The following is a 25,029-nucleotide window of genomic DNA, read 5'->3' on the forward strand; positions in this document are numbered from 1 at the left end:
TAACTACTAGATCTTTTTAACAATCTCTGAGTTAGGACAAGTAACTAGTGTGTAACTCTAACATGACAGGAAAAAGTGATACTAGTGAAAGTCAATTACAAAATCATCATACAACTATGATCTAAGAATACTCTTTATAAGGTTAGAAAAACTGACTACGGGTACCTCTAATACAGGAAGTACAACTTACAACTAGGTTAGTAGAACCCTCACCAAATAATAATTGTACGTTTATAATACGTACACCTTAATTAAATACTACCTGATACTATATATAACATATAAATACCTCACTGTGAGTGGGACAGGCACAAGCCTTATTGAATAAATAAACCTACGAGTGGATACACAGATCCTTTTCCTAACTCGTGGTTTATAATAGTAATAATAACAAGTGAAACCAAAAACTAATCTGAGGGATTAGAATCCAGAAGTTCATATGAATTTAATAAATTAAAGTTAAAGTTAAATAAAGTTAATAAGTTAAAGTTAAGTAAAGTTAATAAGTTCAAGTTAAATAAAGTTAATAATTACAATTTTGACTAATATGTGAAGTTAATTTTTAAAAATTTAATTAAACATATACTAAAATAATGGAATGAGTTTAAATAATTATACAAAAGTGGAACACAGCCTAAAAATAATCAAGATAAGAGTACCGACTACTATTATCAGGGAAAATATCTGAGCTCAGAAATTTATACCTTTATAGATTGCAGAGTGTTGGGGAACGCTATCAATTAAATATTATGTTGTAAAGAAAAAAAAACCTATAAAAAATATAAAGCAGGAAAAATGTGTGTGCAATTGAACTATAAAAAAAAATGTACTAAATATCACAAAACCAGTCTGTCTTTAATAAGAGCACAGTAAATGTTCCCAAACAAACCACTCTTTCCTAATCTTGAAGTTGATGTAATGAGCACCCAAGGGTGCTAACTCTCGCTAGCAGCTGTCCTGCTGGAGGTACAGGAGAGGAAGACTGGTAGAAAGCAGCTGAAGGTACTCAAAAAAAGAAAATGTGGAAATAATCCAGGCTGGTCGCCTATTGATTGTTTCTCTCTGTGTGGTCTGGCCTTGGTGTTGTTGTAGGGTGGCTTTAAGATTTCATGGTAGGTGCTAAAAAAAACACAGTGTGGGGTTACTACCAATCTACCAATGTCAAAAAAAAAAAGAAGCAAGAGATACGAGGAGGTGTTTTTATTCCTATGGGAATAAGAAGAAATAGGTCATTAAGTCCAAAACTTGAATGACTAGACAGCTTGACCTTTTATCAGGTTGCTATCAGATGACCTTGGTCAAATAACACAAGTAATTTCCAATTGAAATACAAAATATAATTACTGTGAAAGAATATTTTATTATAATATATACACCGGTATATAGATATATTATACAAGGATGAAATATAGTAAGACTAAGCGATGGATACTTATTTGATCATCGTTCAAAAGATAGGAGTTCTGTAGACTTGAAAGGAATATAAAAAATGGAGTTTAAATTAGCTCTATTTTCCAACTGGAAGCACAAATTAACAACGAATATTGAATTATCTCTAGATGAGTTTGATCCATGAAAATAAAACATAAAAACCATGAAAATAGACTATGTGAAACTTAGTTAGCAAATGTCAAGGACTTCCAAAATGGCTGAATAAAATACTTAATAAAATGTGTATTTACCGGGGTAGAACTCATTGGATATAGTATGCTCTAAAATTCTTCAAATCCACTGCTGCTGGATAACTTCACTATACTTTTATTGTAATATTTAATCAATTTGGAACTGAGAATTAGAGGTGAATAATTGAGTCTAATGACCCCGCACACTACGATTCAGACCGAACACTCGAGAAACAATCACAATCCAAGGCTCACGTTCACAGCTGAATCCTTCGTACCCCTCTACTAAGCATTGGCTGTCAAAGTGGGGAAACCAATGTTGCCACGTTTTAAATGTGACGTCATCAAGCATTTAAAAATTCTGAGATGGGTTTAAGTTCTATTTGAATAAACATTGAAAGAAAATAATTCTGAAAATAATTAAATAATATTTTGGATAGTTAAATAATATCTTCCCATCAATAATCGATTCTATAAGGGGCGGAACGTCACATTCCCTTTCAACCACCAGAAAAAAAAATTTTATTTAAAAAAAATTTTTTTTTTTTTTTTTTTCAAAATATTAAACTAGAGTAGTAGTGCTTAGTGTATCATTCCCCGTTGATTCGCAAGATTACAAATAATCACCACTAATAATCAAGGGAAAGTAGGATGGTCACTGCAGCAAATAACGGAAATTGCAAAATATGACCCGAAGTCCTAGTAAAAGTGCTAAAGATGAGACATAATTTATAATGACAAATAAGTGTCGAATTGGCAGTAAATCCAAAGTTGAACTATCCATGGACATCAGATTTATAAGGAGTATATCCAAGGACGAACAACCAGGCAAAGGTGAGAGCCAATTCATACCATAACGCAAGTACATATACTAAAGTCACCAATGAAATCAATAACTATAATAAGTGAAGAATCAAACACTCAATCCTAAATTGGACTAGCAATGGACACCAGATTCGTAATAGCATATCCAGAGAAGAACAACTAGGAATATTTATAGAATAATTTTCACCAATACCAACTAATATAAATAGTGAACATACCAAAGGAATGCAAACACATTAACCAAAATAAATGTGGAATCAGACACTCAATCCAAAGTCAGACTATCAATGGACAACAGATTCACAAAAGCATATCCAATGAAGAACGACCAGGAAGATTTATGGACCAATTCACATCCATACTAAATCATATAAATAAATTAGGTCTACGTACACCCACATCCGGTAATACGAACCTATACAACCAAATAAACAAAATAAGTGAAGAATCGGACACTTAATCCAAAATCGGACTAGCAATGGACACCAGATTTATAGGAGCATATTCAAAGAAGAACGATCAGGAAGATTTATGGACCAATTCTCACTAATACTAAATAACTAACTAAATTAGCTCTAGATCTACCCTCATCCGGTAATATGAGCCTATCGAAACTAAATAGTAAAAATAAAGGATGAACTTATAAGTTCTATGACTCCATGGTAAATACAAAATATGACGGGAACGAGCTCCCAATCTTTCATAAGACTGTATATTCATGTGAACATACATAGGATTATCCAGGAGATATTCCTGAATCTAAGCAACAATTAATGCCTAAGGAAAGAAGAGGGAATCTACTAAAAAGAAAATCAATAATTTGTCCCAGTGGGTTAATCACTAACATTACGACTCTACGTCTATGGAAAGTCAAGCATCTATATACTATGAACTAAGAGACATAAAATAAGCAAACTAGACTTCCCTATTATCGTGTGAAAATGTGCCTGGAATATTTGGAACAATTGCACAAGAATGGTTAGGAAGTGTTGTACACCATTTCCCAACCAGAAATATTATCATGGATAAACATCTGCCTACTCTGACAAGAAAGACATGGATTACGAAATCGGATAGCAGTGATCAGTTGCTGAACTTCGAACCCACGTATTCACCAACTTTGAGCATTAACAGACTAGTTCATAAGAAGAAATATGAAGGACTCAAGAATTCATTTATAAATCAAAATTCCAAATTCATTCCAGAATCATCCTGTGGAGGAAGTAAGAATCCGAATTAATATAAAGTATTTAAGGTACCTGTGACAAATATCAATAAAGTAACCCAATAACAAATTAACAACCACAACTTCTTTCCAATATGGCAAATCCAATGACATGATATAAAAACAATAAAAAAAAATAATAGGTATGTAATCAAATATCCAAGATATAACACATAATCTAAGATATGGTAGTGTAACATAGCTCCATCTATATTAAGCAAGAATACTTGTATGAGCCCACACATCCAAATATCTTAATATATAATAATCAACAGCCCTTTTATTCTGAGAGGTTGAGTACAAAACTAAGAGTACAAGTGGAGGTTATTAACTTGGTAATACTACTGGCTGGATTAGTATTTGAGAATATTTGTCGATAATGACTCAAATGCAATCTATAATACAAAAAAATAATAATAAACTCATACAAGCGGTATTACACAAGAATTCGGTACCTAATAACTAATACGTGAGAAATCATCAAGCCATGCCGAAGGATAAAAATTGCTATGGTCAGGCATTATCTGGTGATTAACAATTTAAACTAAAATACTATACCATAATAAAACTAATTAAAGGCAAACACAGGAAGATATTAGCTTAAACAACCCTGTTAAGCTAATCTTCTTCCGATGAAGTTGAAGAATCCACATCGTCCATGGTGTTGTCAGGCAGTAAATCCTTTACATGAAATTGACCAATTCGCTTATTAGTCGAATTGTCCTTTAATTCATAAATCAAAGGAGATATTACCCTTGAGACAGTACATGGGACATATTTCTGGCAAAACTTTGCAGAAATGGCATCACCCTTATTGGATTTGACAAAATTGCGCTTTAAGACTCGATCACCAACAAAGAATCGCAGATCTCGTTTCCTCAAATTATAGTGCTGCTGGTTCCTTAGGTAAGAAGTTTTTAACTTCTTCCTAATGTCTGCGAAAATATGAGGTAACGTCTGGAGATCATCTAAGCGATGAAGTTTCTCAGATATTTGAGGAAGATTTTCGGAATTGTCTGAAATTACACCAAAATAATCACCTGATAAAGCCACATTCCTACCAAAATTCAAATATGCTGGAGAGCACTGGGTAACTTCATGGACAGAAGTCCTTATGGCTTGAGCTATGGAATGAATATATTGATCCCAAGCTCTGTGATCAGGGTAAGTATAGGACCTTAGAGCTGTGACAATACTGCGATTTACTCTCTCAGTATGATTTGCTTGTGGATGGTAGGCAGCATTATAAAAGGTCTTTTGAACCTTATATTTAGCTAGAAGATCTTTAAAGGCCTTCGATACAAACTGAGGACCGTTGTCACATGACACAATTTGAGGAACACCATACACCAAAAAGACTTGTTCCTCCAAATATTTTAAAATTGCTGGAGTTGTGGCCTGGCGAAGGGGACAAACTAAAGGAAATTTAGTGAAATAATCCACAACTACCAGGCAATAGGTATTACCCTTGTAACTCCGAGGATAAGGTCCAATGAGATCCATTGAGATCATCTGCCAAGGAAAATTTATGTTCCTGAAGGAACCCATAAGTCCAGCCTGTGGTAGGTTACTTGGTTTACAAGTAGCACAAACCATGCATTTAGAAATGTACCTTTTTATAGACTTCCGCATACCAGGCCAATAATATAATTCGGCAATACGGTGATAAGTCTTATAAAAACCAAAATGACCCGCCGTAACTTCATCATGAAACATATGCAGAATATTTTCCCTATTTGGCGTAGGTACAACTATTTTCCACTCCGACATATTGGATAAGGACTCTATCGGACTTAAGATGTGTTTGTACAGAATATTATTCTCTACCTTAAAATCAGGATATTTTTGTGGGTCTTGAGTGACCCTATCAATCATATTCTGATACCACATATCAGGACTTAAAGAGGACAGATCTAGGACATTAATATCATGGACACGTGAAAGAGCATCTGCGACCACTACCCCGTTTGCCTTTCTATGGACAATCTTATATGAATAGGCAGCCAGTTTGCATATCCATCGAGAAAGCCTCTGTGAAGGGTTTTTCATACTATGAAGCCATACTAAGGAACTATGATCAGTAATTATAGTGAAATTACGACCTTCCAGATAATAACGAAAAGCTTCTAACCCATGGATGATAGCTAAGAGTTCTTTCTCCGTAGTTGAATAGTTTTTCTGGGCCTTGTTCAACTTCTTACTAGTGTACGCTATGGGGTGTTCGGAGCCATCTTTCAACTGAAATAATACGCCTCCAGAAGCTGTATTAGAGCAATCTGTCATTAGATAAAAATGCTCATCAAAATTAGGTGACATCATAACCGGAGCGCTCGTTAAAGCATCTTTAACGCGCCTAAAAGCTTCGTCAGCCTCAGGAGTCCAAGTAATGGTCTGTCCCTTTTTCCTGTTCTTCAAAAGATCAGTAAGAGGTGACAACAAAGTAGAGTAGGACGGTACAAATCGCCGATAATAGCCACACATTCCCAATATCCTACGGACTTGGGTGGTGGTCTTTGGTATAGGAAAATTTTTGATAGCAACTATTTTCTCAGGATCAGTCCTCAGCCCCTGGTTATCCACAACATAACCCAAGAACTTAAGACTAGGGCGACAAAACTGACATTTATCCAGATTGACCGTTAGATTAGCTTCCTTAAGACGTAAAAATAACTTATCTAAAATTTCCATATGAAGGGAAAAATCAGGAGTGACAACCAAAATATCGTCTAAATAATAGAAAACATAGGGCTCTAACGGTGGACCAATGACTAAATCCATCAGACGACACATTGTCTGAGGAGCAGAAACAAGACCGAAAGGCATGGTGACAAACTGGAATAATCCTTTACCACTGACAGCAAAAGCAGTATACTTCTTGCTCTCTTCACTCAGTGGGATCTGTAGGAAGGCCTTAGACAAATCAATAGAAGAGATGTATTTGGCATTCTGAAGTTTGCTCAAAATCACATCTATTCTGGGGATAGGATAAGCATCCCTGTTAGTTGTGATACTGTTTAGTTTTCGACCGTCAAAGCAGATCCTGAAGGATCCATCCTTCTTCTTCGTTAACCAGAGCGGAGAACAGTAGGACGATGTTGAAGGTTCTATGATATTTAAAGCAAGCATCGAATCTACTTCCTTTTCTAAATCTGCCTGCCAGGCTTGAGGTATGGGGTACTGATATAATCTGAAAGGAGTGGGATTTCCCACTTCGATAGTGTGAGAGATTAACGACGTACGACCTAGTTTGTCTTTTGAAGAAAGAGTAGTAAATTTAGAGATCATACTCTCTAATTGCCTTTGTTCAGAGCTTGATAAACTAGCAAAATCGTGAATAGCACTAAGGGTAGATAAATTAAATTCAGATATGGAAAAAGAAAAATCAGAACAACTTAAGGTACTATGGAAAGCATTGAAAAAGTCCATACCTAAAATTATAGAATTCTGCACGGAAGGAATAACATAAAATGTAATTTCCCTACATAAATCTGCCACTGTGATTTTAATTTGGAGTTTGCCCGTAATGGACTGAACTGTACCATCTGCAGTAGATACTTGCAAAGATGAAATGGGCATAATGGGAATACTAGAATTTTTCAATAAATTTAACGAATGTGCCCCTATCAATGAAATATTAGAGCCACTATCTAACAAAGCTAAACACGATTGTCCTAAAATTTGAATAGGAAGATATGGCCTATTATCATTTTGTTTCCTAACTAATAACGAATTAATATCTAGATCTAAAGTATTTGGTTGTCTACAACCGTTATATGGAACTAACCCAGACGTATCATCATCATTAACAAAACTAGAATCTAATATAGATAATGGAACCACATTACTATCACAATTATTATTGTTACGTTGAACACTACCAATCAAAGAAGCGTTTGTAAATGACCATCTGTGATCATTTGAATCAAGCGAATCTAACGTATTATCTATAGAAATAAATTTCTGGTTTAATTTTGTTTTGTGGTGTGTGCTGCTTTCTTGAACGACACCCCTTTCCCTTTTCGTGAAGATGGGTTTGGGTTGCTGGATGTGCTTGGTCCAGCAGTTTCGTTTGACGATGGGGTTTGATTCCCTGATTGGATGTTGGACGGAGAAACGTTCAGGGGACGGACCTCCGACGTGTCGTTTCCCGAACACTTAGAACAGTTTCTTTTAAGGGTGTTCTCTCGGCCACAACCATGGCAGAAAATACGATTTTGAGGAATCCCACAATTGTAAAATGGGTGACCAGGCTGATCACAATTCCAGCAGACAAGAGAACTAACAACCGAAACATTATGTTCATGACCCTTATTTAGCCAAGAACGTTGCCTAAAGGAAGTTGGCTGAGAAGAAGAGTTAGAAGAGGATCGAGATGTGGATGGAGGTTGAGAAGACCAGGATAACGTTTCCTCCAAACGTTTGCATTTTATAGTAAGGTCATCAATGTTCTGAATGTCCATAAGAGCTAATTGTTGATGATAAAAGGGCAATAGACATTTAAGGATGATTTTAATTTTAGCTAAATCTGACAAAGGAGTGTCTAAACGACTACACATACCTAATATAGTATTAATAAACATAGTAACAGATTCCCCAGGTTTCTGCTTATGATTCTTAATTTGATCTAATAAATCATCCTGGAATGAATACGGAAGAAAATCCGACTTCAACTTTTTAATCAGATCAGACCAACAAGAAAAATTACCCCTGTTATTCATAAACCATGTAAAAGCGGTCCCGGTGAACAACTCAGCAGAAGCAGCAAACAAATCCTCTTCAGAAACACCTCTAGATATTCGAAGACATTCAACCCTTTCTAAAAATGACATCACATCAGTGTGCTGTTTTTCACCTGAAAATGAAATACCCCATTTGTGTACTTGAACAGGTTTGGAGTACGTAAAGCTAGGTACATTGACTGAAGCATTAGGAGTAGAGGTAGCAATGGGGTTAACTCTAGAATCAAGTTCACCCTCTAGTGTTAATATTTTAAGAGAAACAGACCTCTTGAACGGTTCCTGTTCTTCAGAAGGACAGTGTAGCAAGTGTACACGGGCAGAAATATGGCCTAGACGAGATGTTAATCGCGCATACTCTGTATCCTTTACAGTTCCCCTAAACTTTTCGATTTTTTTAGACAAGCTGTCCAATGTTTCAGTGATTCCTTTTTGTTGTTCCTCAAAAGGAAGGGATACAGCTGAAATTTGGAGAAAACTTCTATTGTCAGCTTCTTGTTTCAAAGCACCTCTCAAAAGATTGCGTTTTTTATCGACAGTTGTCGACTCCTCTGGCATTATGTCCCGAATCTTTAATTCATAATCCAATTCATCCACCAGAAGATGTTCAGCTTTAAAAGCACACATGATGAGAGCAAAGTTATTGACAAATAGTCCAAAGAACAGAAATATGAAAAATATGAAAATATGAAAGTTTGCACGCAAAATATATATAATATAAACCGAGAAAATATCAGCAACACACCAACAAAATCAAAATAGCCAGCAAAAAAAAAACATATATATATAATGCAGTATATAATCTAATAAATAAGATCAAATAAATATATAAGATCAAATAAATGGATAAATAATCCAATAAATATTGTATACTCAAGTAAACCTACTACCTAAATACTGGAAGTAAATTTTTTTATTTATATGTAACTTACCACCACTCTAGAAAAAATATATATCTATAATAATAATAATAATAATCAACACTTAGTTGTACCTCCAACTATACCACTATTGACTGAAGAAATAAAATTGTTATATGAATTATATTATTAATAGCAATATTAAATATAAGTTCCCAATAAAAATTCAAAATCTAACCCAGAATGTAAGCTGCACAAACATATACTATAATGAGGTCCCAAAATATAAACAAAAATCAAAACAGCGTTTAAGAATACCTGATATGTATCAGAAATTAAAAATAAAATAAATAAGTAACAATATGTGTATAGGATACCAAACGGAAATAACAAAGAGATTTCAGATAAAAGAGAAGAATTGACCTAAATGAATACTGTCTCAGACCAAAAATAAAGCCCCACGTTGGGCGCCAATGTAACAACTAGCTGATGATTTTCTGTTGGAGTGAATGAAAAGGGAGTGGTAAACTCCAACAGAAGTAGTAAAAAGAAGAAGATCTACTTAATGTAGCCAAAGGACAAAAATGTGTGGCTTCTCCGTTGAAGAAGCTGGAGTAACTAAAATACAACTTTGTAGTAGTATTTGTATGGAAGGATGCCAAGACAAAGAATATCGAATTGATACAGGACTAGAGATGAGAAATCATTAATAGATAGATATAACTTGAATGGCTAGCTAAATATGTATGAGAAGGGCCACTTGACACTCAAGGAAGGATTCGGCCAATTTGCACGGCTATTTTTGGCCAGACAATAGATTAAAGGAAGTGACAATGATGGCTCGAAAAGAAGATATGAAGATAATGTTCAGAAAATAGATAGAGTAAATATAATAATATACTGAAAATAGAATGAATTTTTGGGCGCCAGAAGAAGGATAACTAGGTTAACGCTCTTCCAGGTATTCTACGCTGCTATAGAGTATGTTAAATTTGTAGTACAAGTATGTGAAAAGTTATTAAAGATTATTAAATTATAAAATATACTACTAAAAATAAAGGAGTAATAAGAAAAAAAAAATCACAATAAATGTATATTTATTGAATGTAACTACTAGATCTTTTTAACAATCTCTGAGTTAGGACAAGTAACTAGTGTGTAACTCTAACATGACAGGAAAAAGTGATACTAGTGAAAGTCAATTACAAAATCATCATACAACTATGATCTAAGAATACTCTTTATAAGGTTAGAAAAACTGACTACGGGTACCTCTAATACAGGAAGTACAACTTACAACTAGGTTAGTAGAACCCTCACCAAATAATAATTGTACGTTTATAATACGTACACCTTAATTAAATACTACCTGATACTATATATAACATATAAATACCTCACTGTGAGTGGGACAGGCACAAGCCTTATTGAATAAATAAACCTACGAGTGGATACACAGATCCTTTTCCTAACTCGTGGTTTATAATAGTAATAATAACAAGTGAAACCAAAAACTAATCTGAGGGATTAGAATCCAGAAGTTCATATGAATTTAATAAATTAAAGTTAAAGTTAAATAAAGTTAATAAGTTAAAGTTAAGTAAAGTTAATAAGTTCAAGTTAAATAAAGTTAATAATTACAATTTTGACTAATATGTGAAGTTAATTTTTAAAAATTTAATTAAACATATACTAAAATAATGGAATGAGTTTAAATAATTATACAAAAGTGGAACACAGCCTAAAAATAATCAAGATAAGAGTACCGACTACTATTATCAGGGAAAATATCTGAGCTCAGAAATTTATACCTTTATAGATTGCAGAGTGTTGGGGAACGCTATCAATTAAATATTATGTTGTAAAGAAAAAAAAACCTATAAAAAATATAAAGCAGGAAAAATGTGTGTGCAATTGAACTATAAAAAAAAATGTACTAAATATCACAAAACCAGTCTGTCTTTAATAAGAGCACAGTAAATGTTCCCAAACAAACCACTCTTTCCTAATCTTGAAGTTGATGTAATGAGCACCCAAGGGTGCTAACTCTCGCTAGCAGCTGTCCTGCTGGAGGTACAGGAGAGGAAGACTGGTAGAAAGCAGCTGAAGGTACTCAAAAAAAGAAAATGTGGAAATAATCCAGGCTGGTCGCCTATTGATTGTTTCTCTCTGTGTGGTCTGGCCTTGGTGTTGTTGTAGGGTGGCTTTAAGATTTCATGGTAGGTGCTAAAAAAAACACAGTGTGGTGTTACTACCAATCTACCAATGTCAAAAAAAAAAGAAGCAAGAGATACGAGGAGGTGTTTTTATTCCTATGGGAATAAGAAGAAATAGGTCATTAAGTCCAAAACTTGAATGACTAGACAGCTTGACCTTTTATCAGGTTGCTATCAGATGACCTTGGTCAAATAACACAAGTAATTTCCAATTGAAATACAAAATATAATTACTGTGAAAGAATATTTTATTATAATATATACACCGGTATATAGATATATTATACAAGGATGAAATATAGTAAGACTAAGCGATGGATACTTATTTGATCATCGTTCAAAAGATAGGAGTTCTGTAGACTTGAAAGGAATATAAAAAATGGAGTTTAAATTAGCTCTATTTTCCAACTGGAAGCACAAATTAACAACGAATATTGAATTATCTCTAGATGAGTTTGATCCATGAAAATAAAACATAAAAACCATGAAAATAGACTATGTGAAACTTAGTTAGCAAATGTCAAGGACTTCCAAAATGGCTGAATAAAATACTTAATAAAATGTGTATTTACCGGGGTAGAACTCATTGGATATAGTATGCTCTAAAATTCTTCAAATCCACTGCTGCTGGATAACTTCACTATACTTTTATTGTAATATTTAATCAATTTGGAACTGAGAATTAGAGGTGAATAATTGAGTCTAATGACCCCGCACACTACGATTCAGACCGAACACTCGAGAAACAATCACAATCCAAGGCTCACGTTCACAGCTGAATCCTTCGTACCCCTCTACTAAGCATTGGCTGTCAAAGTGGGGAAACCAATGTTGCCACGTTTTAAATGTGACGTCATCAAGCATTTAAAAATTCTGAGATGGGTTTAAGTTCTATTTGAATAAACATTGAAAGAAAATAATTCTGAAAATAATTAAATAATATTTTGGATAGTTAAATAATATCTTCCCATCAATAATCGATTCTATAAGGGGCGGAACGTCACATCTCCCATATTTTCATGGTGTGGCTAAGTAGTTTTATAGCCCTGTAGTTTGTGCATTGTTGTATGTCTCTCTTGTTTTTGTATACAGGTACTAATATACTGCTTCTCCATTCGTCTGGCATTTGTCCAACTTCCATAATTCTATTTAATAGACCTGCTAGCCAACTTATTCCTGTTTCTCCCAATGCTCTCCATATTTCCCCAGGAATATCATCTGGTCCGACTGCTTTTCCTTCTTTATTTTTTGAAGCGCTTGAGCCACTTCCTCATTTGTTATTCTGGTAACCATTGCTGTTACTGTCTCCGTTACTGTCTGCTGCTGTTACTGTCTCCGTCTTAGGTTTTCGCCCCTGTAACTTATTAAAATCATTATAGACAATACAAACATTATAGAAGTTCTCAGGGACTTTCGGCCCTCGCTAATAACGTAATCTTTCATTCTGTGTTTAAATTTTTCAAAAATACTTATTAGTTTTCTCAGGATTCGAAAAAAATGAATCCCCATTTGAATAGCATTGCAGCCGAAAATAAGTACCCATCCTCTTAATAATAAATTGATATTCTATGTGATTTCAACGTTGCATCTCTCATTTTAAAAATTATGTACTCAGTCATTTGACAACCGATTTTAAAAAAACTTTATATCGCTGGATAGGTGAATGACCATTCTTTTAATTTGCAAAAAAATATGCTGGGTGTTTCATTAAAAAAAAGTCAACAACGTTTTCTTTACAAATCCGCCATTTTTTTTCGTAATTGAAAGCGATATAGAAAGCTCAATCCATTAAAATAAAGCTTTTACCAAAATAAAACATTTCAGCGAAAACCGCATATTTCTATCTTGAGCCGTTTAGAAGTTATAGGCAGTTAAAATGGGGGAAAATATAAGTGGACAGTGTGGACACCCGGGATTTACAGTAGCCAAGTTTTGTGGCTACTTCACAATTTCGGTTTCTCTTTATTAGTAAGTTTTTTAAAATATCTCTACTATTTACTATTTAGACAGTAATCTTGTTGAAATTATATCTGTTTTCCTATCATATCGTAACAATTTTAGACCTCAACAATTTTGTGTGTTTCTCCATCCTTGTATAGTTTTTCTATTATATCTTTGCACAAACGTAATGATTCATTTACAAATAAGTTAAATCAAAACATTAAGTGGAACGTAAGTCTATAATACTTATGTAATATCACTGATATGTACTGTCCATTTAATAATTAGGAAATGGCTTTTATAGGTGGACGTATTTTATAAAGTTATATGGTACATTTATATTTAACTACGTTATAATATATTTAACACAATAAAACTTTATAAACTAAACACAATATAAGTTATAAATTCCAATTAACACAACAAATGCGCTAATGACACTGTCACTGAAAATGATAATCGTAAAAATTCATAGTAAACAAGGTATCAGAGACATGCCGTATTAGTCCAGAGAAATAAGGTTTTTCTCGTGACACTTCCCCCTCCAGGCCGAAACCTAATTTTTTGAGTAGTATGGACATCTATATTATTAACCTATATGTTTCCTGCAGCCGATTTTGATGATATACATAGTTATAAACAAATGAAGATCGAAAAACGGTAAATTATCGCTTTTTTCGTCCATTACCAAAAAGTTAAGCACTTTAAACAAATTTGAGAATAAAAAACTCATAAATCGTATAAAAAACTTCAATATGGCATTCGCTGAATATGTCCATCCTTATTGGTTGCTTAGAAAATTGCAAAATAAATCATAAATATTGAGTTTTTATAAATATTCATAACTTAGGTAAAAATTAACTTAGAATCTTCTTATTACACGGAATGCCGAGACTTCTTGTACTTAAATTACATTTTAAATTTCAAAGCAATTGGTCAAATAGTTTAAAAGTTATTTAATTTGTTTTTCCCAAATTAATTTTTTTTTGCAACACTATAAGTCAGAAAATTATGAGGTTACAATAATACTTCGGACAGTTTATGAAAGAAGAACATTTATACTATTACCTTAATTAAAAATAAATGACAAAAAATAATTTTAAACAGTGTAAAATTATTTTGCAAAAACATGTCGATTTTTTTCTTACTTATAAACAATTAGAATAACTTTTTAACCGTTACCCGTAGAAAAATTATTTTTTCATATTTAGAAAGACTGAATTTTTATACACATTTAGAAAGAAAAACAACTGTTCTAGGAGATTTAGGGACAAAGGTAGCCCCCCCATTTTTTTAAATCACATGTTTTTGCAAAATTATTTTGCAATATTTATAATTATTTTTCGTCATTTTTTTTTAAATTAAATTAATACTGTAAATTTTCTTCTTTTATAAACTATCAAAAATATTACTGTAAGTTCATCATTTTCTGACTTACAGTGTTGCAAAAAAAATTAATTTTGGATAAACAAATTAAATAACTTTTAAACTATTTGACCAATTGCTTTGAAATTTAGAGTATAATTTAAGCACCATAAGTCTCAGCATTCCGTGTAATAAGAAGGTTCTAAGTTAATTTTTACATAAGTTATGAATATTTATAAAAACTCAAAATTTATGATTTATTTGGCAATTTTCTAAGTAACCAATAAGGATAGACATATTCAGTGAACGCCATATTGAAGTTTTTTATACGGTTTATGAGTTTATTACTCTCAAATTTGCTTAAAATGCCCAATTTTTTAGTAATAGACGAAAAAATCGAAAATTTACTGTTTTTTGATCTTCATTTGTTTATAACTATGTATATCATCAAAATCGGCTGCAGGAAACATATAGGTTATTATTATAGATAACCATATTACTCGAAAAATTTGGTTTCAGCCTGGAGGGGGATGTGTCACCAACACGATATTTTTTTTCCTTATTTCTCTGAACTATATTGTTTATCCTTGTTTAACTTATTGTGGTTTCTATGTGGTTTAATTTGGCGATACTAGTTTCTGTGAGTAAAAAAATAGATCTAGTATAACAAGTAATTCGTGAATAATTTCATGCATGTGCAAAGACACAATGGAAGAACTATAATATGTGAGTTCATCAGGTTATACAATTTACCATCTAATCAATGTTATTGCTTGTAGTTGAAAATTTTTAATATCGTCGTCTTTTTCCTATATGTCTTATTCTACTTTTCATTTCACCTACTATTCATTTCACCGATATAAATATTATTCATTATTGACTTGGTATTCAAGGATTTCTCTTGGTGCTTTCTGCAAGCTTATTTTTATATAATTGTAGGTCTCTCATGGTTATTAATGTGTTTAATTTCTAATTTTTTCTTCGGTCTGTTCCTATAAAATTCTATATTTTTTTTCTTTGTTAAGCTGTTGTTTTGTATTTCTTCGCATGATGACTGTCATAAATAGCTCTCTATTATTTACTCTTACACCATGTAAAATTATTCATCATTTTCCTTTGACTGTACTATTATTATTTTATGATGTTGAATCCAGTTAAAAATTTGTTTTCCTTTCCTTCACGTAAAAGTACCTACTTATTAGTTTTATTTAAATAGTTAGTTAGTTAAACCTCATAGTTTTTATTTAAATTTTGATGAATACTTACTTATATTCTTTATTGCTTAAATTACACAGGTTGTTCCACAAAGCATAAAACCTTTGTTAAAGTGGATCAAAGACCAATACAACAACCCTGGAGTATTCATTACAGAAAATGGATACCCATCCCCAGCAGGAGATATGTATTTGAAAGATGACAGAAGAGTACACTACATTGAGGTAAATATATTTTAAATTAACATTTTAAAGAATAGAATAAAATTTTAAATTCCACGCATACAAACAAAATTAAAACGATAGGTTGGCTTCGTTGGTACACATAGGGTGGGGAATTAGTGTGACAGTCCAATTACTTGTTTGTCGTCCAAGAGATACCAAAAAAAGTTGTTTAGATAAAATATAGGTGCAGATAGGACCATAATTTAAAAATATTTTGAAATATAGAGGGCCACCCGTACTGACAGAGTGACACAAAATTATGTTTTTCTTTTAAATAGAACACCCTGTACAATTTTACACTTTTTAATTCTCCTCGATGCCTTCTTTCATAAACTATAGGATTTTGTAATATTATACGAGGTAGTTTAAAAGATAATTAGCTTTTTTTGTTAATTTCATAGCAACATTCACACCCTGTAGAATTGTAGCGACTTGACATCAAAATTTCGATTTATATTCAAAAAATTTTTAATATAGTCTATTATGGTTAAACATTATTAATATAGCGAAATGTTAAATTAAAAAGAAAAGACCAAGTTTTCACTCTAATGGCATATAAAATAACATAATGCTATTCTACATCCCACCAGATTGAAAACAATGGGAACCTTCTCTGGTTACACCTCCGAAGTTTCTACAATTTGCAAGCCATACGGATGCTGAGACTAAGGAAGATGAGGGAATTGTATAATTTACAATTCACGTCCCATCTGCTCAGCGCGGTAAAGTTCCAACGAGAATGGTTCCCTTCATACTCCAATCGGAGTAAATGTAAATCAAAAATGAATAACCATTTTCAATTCCGTTGCAAGACGAAAATACAGCCGAACCATATTCTAGTCCAATCAGAGAGTGCAGCAAGCACCTCTACCGGTTTCGAAACTTATTAGTCTCTCATCAGGAGGCACATATGCTGCTCTCCCTGATCCAACCAAAAAAAAAACCCCAGCGTGCAGTCCCGGATTGCAACAAACGAAATGGCATAGATGCCCTAGCGGCAAATGCTAGCAAAAAGACTAAGTTTTCACTCTAATGGCATATAAAACAACATAATGCTCTTCTACATCCCACCAGAATGAAAACAATGGGAACCTTCTCTGGTTACACCTCCGAGGTTTCTACAATTTGCAAGTCATACGGATGCTGAGACTAAGGAAGATGAGGGAATTCTACAATTTACAATTCACGTCCCATCTGCTCAGCGCGGTAAAGTTCCAACGAGAATGGTTCCCTTCATACTCCAATCGGAGTAAATGTAAATCAAAAATGAATAACCATTTTCAATTTCGTTGATGAGCGATCTCCTGGAGACAGATTTAAATCAAAACTAAACCGTCTATTTTTGTATTTTTACTAATGCCATACTCTGTATGAGAGTACAAAGACTCGTTTCATATAGTTTCTCTGAACCGCATTTTTGGAATATTTTCCCAGCGGTGCCTTTTGATATTTTGATATCTAGGTCAACAGAAAACTAGAATCGAGTCGCCATTTATTTCACTTATTCCCCGTTAGAGGGCGTTCTAACCTTACTCCGGTATAAATAGTTTTATTGTATACCGAGAACTACGGAAGTTTTGATTTAAATTTGTCTTCTTGCATAGCCTCCTTGACAAAAGGTAGACCTAGAAATAGCGCTATCGGGGGATGGCAGGAGACAGATTTAAATCAAAACTAAACCGTCTATTTTTGTATTTTTACTAATGCCATACTCTGTATGAGAGTACAAAGACTCGTTTCATATAGTTTCTCTGAACCGCATTTTTGGAATATTTTCCCAGCGGTGCCTTTTGATATTTTGATATCTAGGTCAACAGAAAACTAGAATCGAGTCGCCATTTATTTCAATCATTATGTTTGCATCCAAACAACCAATGATTAATATCGTCAACATATCCATTGCAATCGCAAAGATCTGATTCGGATAGGTTAAATCTATAGAGGTGTGACTTGACAGTGGCATGATTAAAGAGACATCTAATAAACATGGCATATATATTTCTATTGGGATAACTTCTGATAGCAAAAGGCTCAGTAGGTAAACTAGGATGAATTTTGGTGTAGAGATTGTTGCTTCGATTGCAGAAAGCGTGCCACTCAATATCCCAATTTTGTTTCAAACTTTTCTTGCGAGTAGCTGTTAGATCGCTTCTATCTAGCCAAGTTATTTCCGATCCTTTTAAGAATATGGCCTTTTACCCAGACAAAAGTTACAGAAGTCTGTTTTTCCAGTAGCTTTAGTTGGTTTTCTAAAATTTTGACGACAAGGCTATTTTTATATAAATGTTTACGTGTGTTTTCTAGAGCTAATAACGAAGATCTTGAATCTGACATAATTACAACTTGCTTGTTAGAAATTTTTTTGTTGACAGCCCATTCTAGAGCTTGATAAATCGCGAACATTTCTGCAGAGTATATGGAACATTGTTTATCTAACTTGAACATCAAGGATTCTTGGTGATCCGGAATATATACAGCACATCCAACTCCCAATCTTGATTTTGAACCATCCGTGAAAATCCTGCATGGATTATCAAGCTTGGCTATATGTTGCTGAAAGTCAACTGGATTCTCACTGTCAAAATTTGGGAACCAAACATTAACATTGGCATAAGATATATTAAAACTCGATTTAAAGAAAGTTAATTCACCTGGACTGTTTAGGTGCTGAGAAACGTTCGAGTATGCTACTGCTAAAATAGGAGAATTCCTGTTGTGCCACCATTTGTCGACAAGATTAGAAACAGAGATGTCACATATTTTTTGTAGTAGTTCAGTTTGGTTGTAAGATTGGCATTTAAGAATAAATTTTTCAGCCAAAAATAGTCGTCTTAAATGTAAAGGAGGCTCCATGGATTCAGCTAAAAGATTCTCTATAGGGGTAGACTTGAGCGCACCTAGAACTAACCGCAGAGCCTTATATTGAATGCGATCTAGTTTTTTAAGGCGACTGTTTGTGGCAGATCCATATAGAATGCTTCCATAGTCGAGAATGGATCTGGTATATGCACGATAAAACATTAAATTAATTTTAGGGTCAGCACCTTATCGATAGCGATTAACTACTTTAAGAATATTTAAACTTTTCTCACATTTTATTAAGCACTTATTAATGTGTTCATCCCATGTTAACTTGGTGTCCAATGTAATACCAAGATAAGTGTAGTGCTTATGAACGGGTATACTTAGGTTGTTAATCATGATGCTGGTCATAACTGGTAAGCGATGTCGCGTAAAAAACACCACCGCTGATTTATTTGCAGTAAGGTCAAATCCTTGTTTAAAAAAATACTCTCTTGCATCACCCAGTACCATCTTAGTTGAATTAATACTTTGTTGGTACAACTTATTCACATTGTAAAAGCAGAAATCATCTGCATATTGTAATATACTGCATCTAATTCCTATACTGTGGAGATCTAGAGTGTATAGATTAAACAACAAGGGACTGAGGACTGATCCTTGTGGTAAACCTTGATGCCTACTCTTGGGCCAATCAATCTATCAATACATCTAATAAATACCTGTCTATTAAGGAATAGGTTTACTAATACATAAGCACACAAAGGTGGAATACCTATGTGCTTCAGTTTTTCGAACAATAAATTTAAATTGACGTTGTCATAAGCCCCAGAAATATCAAGAAAAATGGCAGATAGATAATTATTATTTGAATTGGATAACTGAATATCAGTTGTTAATTGAGAAACACAATCAATAGTTCCCTTGTTCCTACGAAAGCCATACTGAGACACTGGAAATATATTTTTGTTCTCACACCACCATTCTAATCTGCTTTTCATAACTCGTTCAAATGTTTTAAGCAAACAGGACATGAGAGAGATAGGCCTTAATTCGGTACGCTGGTTTAGTTTGGGTATAGGAATAACCAGGCATTGTTTGAGGGCGTCACAATGATCTCCTTTAAGTAGAATATTGTTGTATATTTTGCACAAATAATATATAGCAATTGCAGGTAGGTTTAATAGCATACTATAGTTAATGCCGTCAATACCAGGGGCTGTATTTTTAGAACTCTTGATATTTGCTTTAAGTTCGTCAGCTGAAATGGGGGTTAGTAAAAAGTGGTCATTAGTAGAGATGCTCGGCATAAATAGTGGTAAATGGACATAATCCGGAGAGATTTTTGTAAAGAGCCTTTCTACCATACATTCATCATTAGCGGTGTACTTTTTCTTACCTTGAATTTTGTTTACCCTTTTCCAAAGCTCTGAAGGTGAAGTTTGCCTAGAAAGTGAGGAACAAAACCGAGCCCAACTAGATTCAGCTTTTGAGCGGAAAGTTCGTTTACATATAGCTTCATTCTTCTTATATTCCATGAAGTTTGAAAGGGTAAGATTAGATTTATAAATTTTAAAGGAATTTTTTCTAGCGTTAGAAGCAGTGAGGCATTCATCATCCCACCATGGTGGCGATTTGAAAGATTTGACTGACGGTTTGATAATTTTGAAAGATTTGTTGGCTGCATCAGTAATAGAATCTTATAAAAAGAAAATAATTTCGTTTGTTTGGTTTTTATTTGGTTCGTGTCTGAAGGCACTTTCTACGTTGTTTCTAAAATTATCCCAGTTTGCATTAGACATCGACCATTTAGCCGAAGATATAAAAGTTCTATTTTCAATTTTCATATTCTGCACAGAAAGTCTAATTGGAAAATGATCTGATCCATAGGTATCTGGAAGAACAGTCCAGTCAAAGGATGGACATAAACTAGAGGATATAATAGTAAGATCTACAACAGATTTCATATTCCCTGGAGGAGTAGCTCTAGTAGCCGACCCGTCATTAACAACAATTAAATTAGGAAAGAAATCTAATGCTTCTACTAGTATATTACCATCGACGCAACATGAATTTGATCCCCATAATCCATGATGTGCATTAAAATCTCCGGTAATAATACAATCATTGCTAATTTGAGAAAAAAGACTAACGTAATCTTGCACTGTTACTCTAACATTTGATGGACGGTACACACTCAGGATAGTATACATTTTTTGGTCAATTTTAATATCTACACCACAAACTTCTAAATTAGGATTGAAATTGTTAACAAATGAAATGGGATTATAAATAATGTTATTTGCTAAAATTATGGCAACTCCTCCATATCCTCTAATTCTACTTTTATTAACTACATTGAAATTATTGAAGCAAACAGTATCAGATGGTTTTGACCAAGTTTCTGATAAAAGACCTATGTCAAAACGTTCTTCAAACAGTAATTGCTGTAAAGAATATCGGTTCGCATTTAGCGAACGAATATTCCATTGAATAATTTTAATACTTTTGTCAGCCATTAAAATTATGTAAAAATATTACCTATAATATCTTTAATGTTATTTTCTAATTCAATTTCGTAATTTTTAAAATTAGTTTCTACATTTGATGAAGAATTACAATAGTCAAGGACACTCTGTTTGATTAAATTTTTGAGTGAAGCACTGAGCTGGCCTATAAATATATCAAATTCATTACGGGGCTCATGGTTTCCAAATTGAAATACAGATCCCGAACAGAAACTGGTCGGGTATTCCCTACGCACAGGAGGAAAATTAGGAGTTGTATCAGTAGTCTTCCTTTTTTTGGGGGGGTTATCGTTAGGGGGGGCTATATTCAGATGATTATTATTTTTATAAGTAGTGGTGGAATTCGAGGGTTTAGGGGAGGAGCTTTTTAATGGAGGAAAGTCTGTGTCACAGGTCATTAAAGGTGCAAATTTATTTTTTTGGACTAAACTGGAATAACATGGATTTTCAAGAGCTTTTTCGGCTTCTTTAAATGAAATATTTAAGTTAGCCATAGCTTCTTTAGTCTTTTTTTGTTTTAAATATTCGGGACATTCTTTAAAAACTGAGTAGTGGCTACTATTTTTACAATAAACGCAAAACGTAGTACATTTATCGGGACAATCAGTGTTACCTTCATTACCGCACTTCTTACATCTTTTTTTGGACTTGCATTGAGTCGTTGAATGGCCATAACGAAGACAGTTGAAACATTGCATAACAGGACTAACATATATTTCAACTGGACACCTAACTTTGTTGATGTAAATATATTGGGGAATTAATTTACCTTCAAAGCTAATAATAACCATTTGTCTAGGAACTCTTTCTGATACACCGTCACTTTGAACTATTCTAGTCATTCTATGAACTTTTTTTATTGGAATATTAGATTTAATAGTATTAAGTAGTGCACTCTCAGTTAGAGTAGTGTCCACTCCGCGAACGAGACCCTTTTTTTTCGTTAAATAATTTGGAATATATGCAATTAGGTTATTTTTTCCGAAAAAATCTTCAACTACTAATTTATTCGCAACAGCACCTGAATTGACTTGAATTTTAATGCGATTTTTACCTACACTAACAATTTCAATAATATGTTTATCATAACTAGATAGCGAAAGTAGTTTTCCTCCAAGTTTCATTGGATGCAAACGACCGATACTCAAATTTATGTGTTGAACAAATATAAAAAACGGACCAGTATCATTTAAACTAAATCGATTAGATGAATTAAATTCCTGACTTTTTTGAATAGTATTTGTTTTATTTGAAGTAGATGTCAAGTTTATGGTATCATTAGTACTTTTACTAGTATCAGTTAAACATTCACTATGAGAATTATTCTGATTTAAATCATTTGTCTGCATAATTATATCGCTCTCATCTGTGAACCCAATATTTTCTACACCAGGATCTGGTGGATCCTTTCCATTTTTGCCCACGGACATCCCGGGGCACGAGCGACGTTCAAATATAAGTATATAAAAAAATTTCTACTTACAGTACAGTTGTCAAATAACAAAACTTAAAATATACGGAAAAACAAACAAAATCGGCTAAACACTCTGTAGAATCTCTTGAAACACACTTTAATACTTCACAATCGATTTGAGTTGAATGAAAAAAGACTTTAGAACTAACTAAATCTACAAATTTTCCGGAGGAACTCTTAAATTTGTCTAAACGCTTTGACAGTTTTTTTGACGTTGTAAATAAAAGTTAATATACTTAAAGTTCATATTTTACATATAAGTTTATTATTGTATATGAATATTATATATTATACTTACCATTTTCAATATTTTATTTGATTTATTGAGACCGTGCAAGTTCGGAACAGCGACACCTGGTTTCATAGTTCAGCAATATTTTTAGCACTTGGCCAATTATATTAGTCCTGGTTATTGGATAATTGTCAAGTCCACAGCCCAAAAAATAATAAGAAGAAAAAGTAAGATTGAGGTTATGTTATTAAAAGATAAACATTGTACTACAAGCAAAATACCATTGATTAAATTCACTTTAATAATTGCATATCATATCAATATTGTGGAGCAACATATTATAATCTCTAAAATTTATAACACATCATTTGCGAAATCCCATTTTCTTCAATGACAGTAGGTAAAAAATATAAGTCAATTTGACAATTTCAATTGACAATGAATTATTTAAGAAAGTTGCAATATTTCTCCGCTATTCGCGCACGATCGTTTCTCGTATCCCCTCAAAGTACTTGCACACAGCGAATATGAGTTAAATCCGCTAGAGAAAATATGCCTCTAAAACAGTCGATTACAAAATTCTTTTATGACAGAAATTAAAACAAGAAAATAGTTTATAATAATTTTATATTGGGTCCTATAAATAATGAAAACGTTTTATTATAAAAAGTTCTTTTTTTATAAAAGTGTACATAATTATTTAGATACGTTATGGTTAAATAGTTAAATCAAATGAAACGCCTTTTAAGTTTATATTTAAAAATTATTAATTTCTTAAAATATAATGGGTTGTTTATTGTTTTCTAGTCTTATTTGAGGTATATAAGAGAATCAATGGAAGAAGATGAAGTTTCTATGCTGGGATATACAGTTTGGAGTCTGATGGATAATTTTGAATGGATCTTCGGCTACACGTAAGTTTTAAATTTCAACCACGTTAAATGAAGTAAAGAAACACAGACTTAATCACAATCATTTAATTTACTTCGACGACCGGTTTCGATCCCTACAATATACAGATCATCTTCAGGTCGGCGTTACAAGTAATTAAATGCTACAATTAAAGAAAGCCAGAGTTAGAACATTGTCTGGTTGTATCAAAATGCAAAGAGAAAGCCAAAAATTTTGAAAAAGTATGTAACTGTTTACATTTCAGAACAAGAAACTGATACATACGTATGTACACATATGAGAAACAGGTACTCATAGGCACGCATACGCACATAGATGTATGTGGTTTATGACTATTTGTTAAATTAAGTTATATTTTTAAAATTTTCAAAAGATTTCTAAAAAATTCTTAAAAACCCTTATAATTTTGATCTACTTACATGCCTTCATATATCAAAATTATAAGGGTTTTTAAGAATTTTTTAGAAATTTTTTGAAAATTTAAAAAATATAACTTAATTTAACAAATAGTCATAAATAGACTTAGGCAAATATGCAAATTGCATATTTTGCATATAATGCATAAAAAATGCAAAAATATCAAATTTTGCATATTTTTATAAAAGTAAGCATAAAGGGCATATAATTTGAAAATTTGTTTTATTAACTATATATTTTTATATTCAAACCTACGGATAGCATGAAAATGCCAATATTTAATTTTGTTTTATAATCACTTGATATGTAGTAACTAATATAGTATAGTAACTAATAAAAGACAGCGGCTTATAGTTTTGTCCTGGAATTAAGGGTTTGTGTTTGCCAGTTTTTGTCTCTAGGTAAAAATTTTTATTTTGACGGGCAGTTTCACTT

General features: G+C 32.9%; 1 protein-coding gene across 3 annotated transcripts in view; it reads left to right on the forward strand.

Annotated features, from left to right (window-relative positions):
- The window catches only part of LOC126882021 (myrosinase 1-like), a 247,134-nt gene that overhangs the window by 35,077 nt on the left and 187,028 nt on the right, over window positions 1–25,029 (forward strand). For 2 of the 3 annotated variants that reach the window (XM_050646805.1, XM_050646800.1), the window contains exons 7-8: window positions 16,086–16,229; window positions 24,073–24,179. In XM_050646805.1, coding sequence (XP_050502762.1) covers window positions 16,086–16,229; window positions 24,073–24,179 — 251 coding nt within the window. The remainder of the gene's footprint in view (window positions 1–16,085; window positions 16,230–24,072; window positions 24,180–25,029) is intronic. The other variant, XM_050646812.1, reaches the window with a different exon arrangement.

The sequence above is a fragment of the Diabrotica virgifera genome, chromosome 1, assembly GCF_917563875.1.
Source record: "Diabrotica virgifera virgifera chromosome 1, PGI_DIABVI_V3a".
Lineage (NCBI taxonomy): Eukaryota > Metazoa > Arthropoda > Insecta > Coleoptera > Chrysomelidae > Diabrotica > Diabrotica virgifera.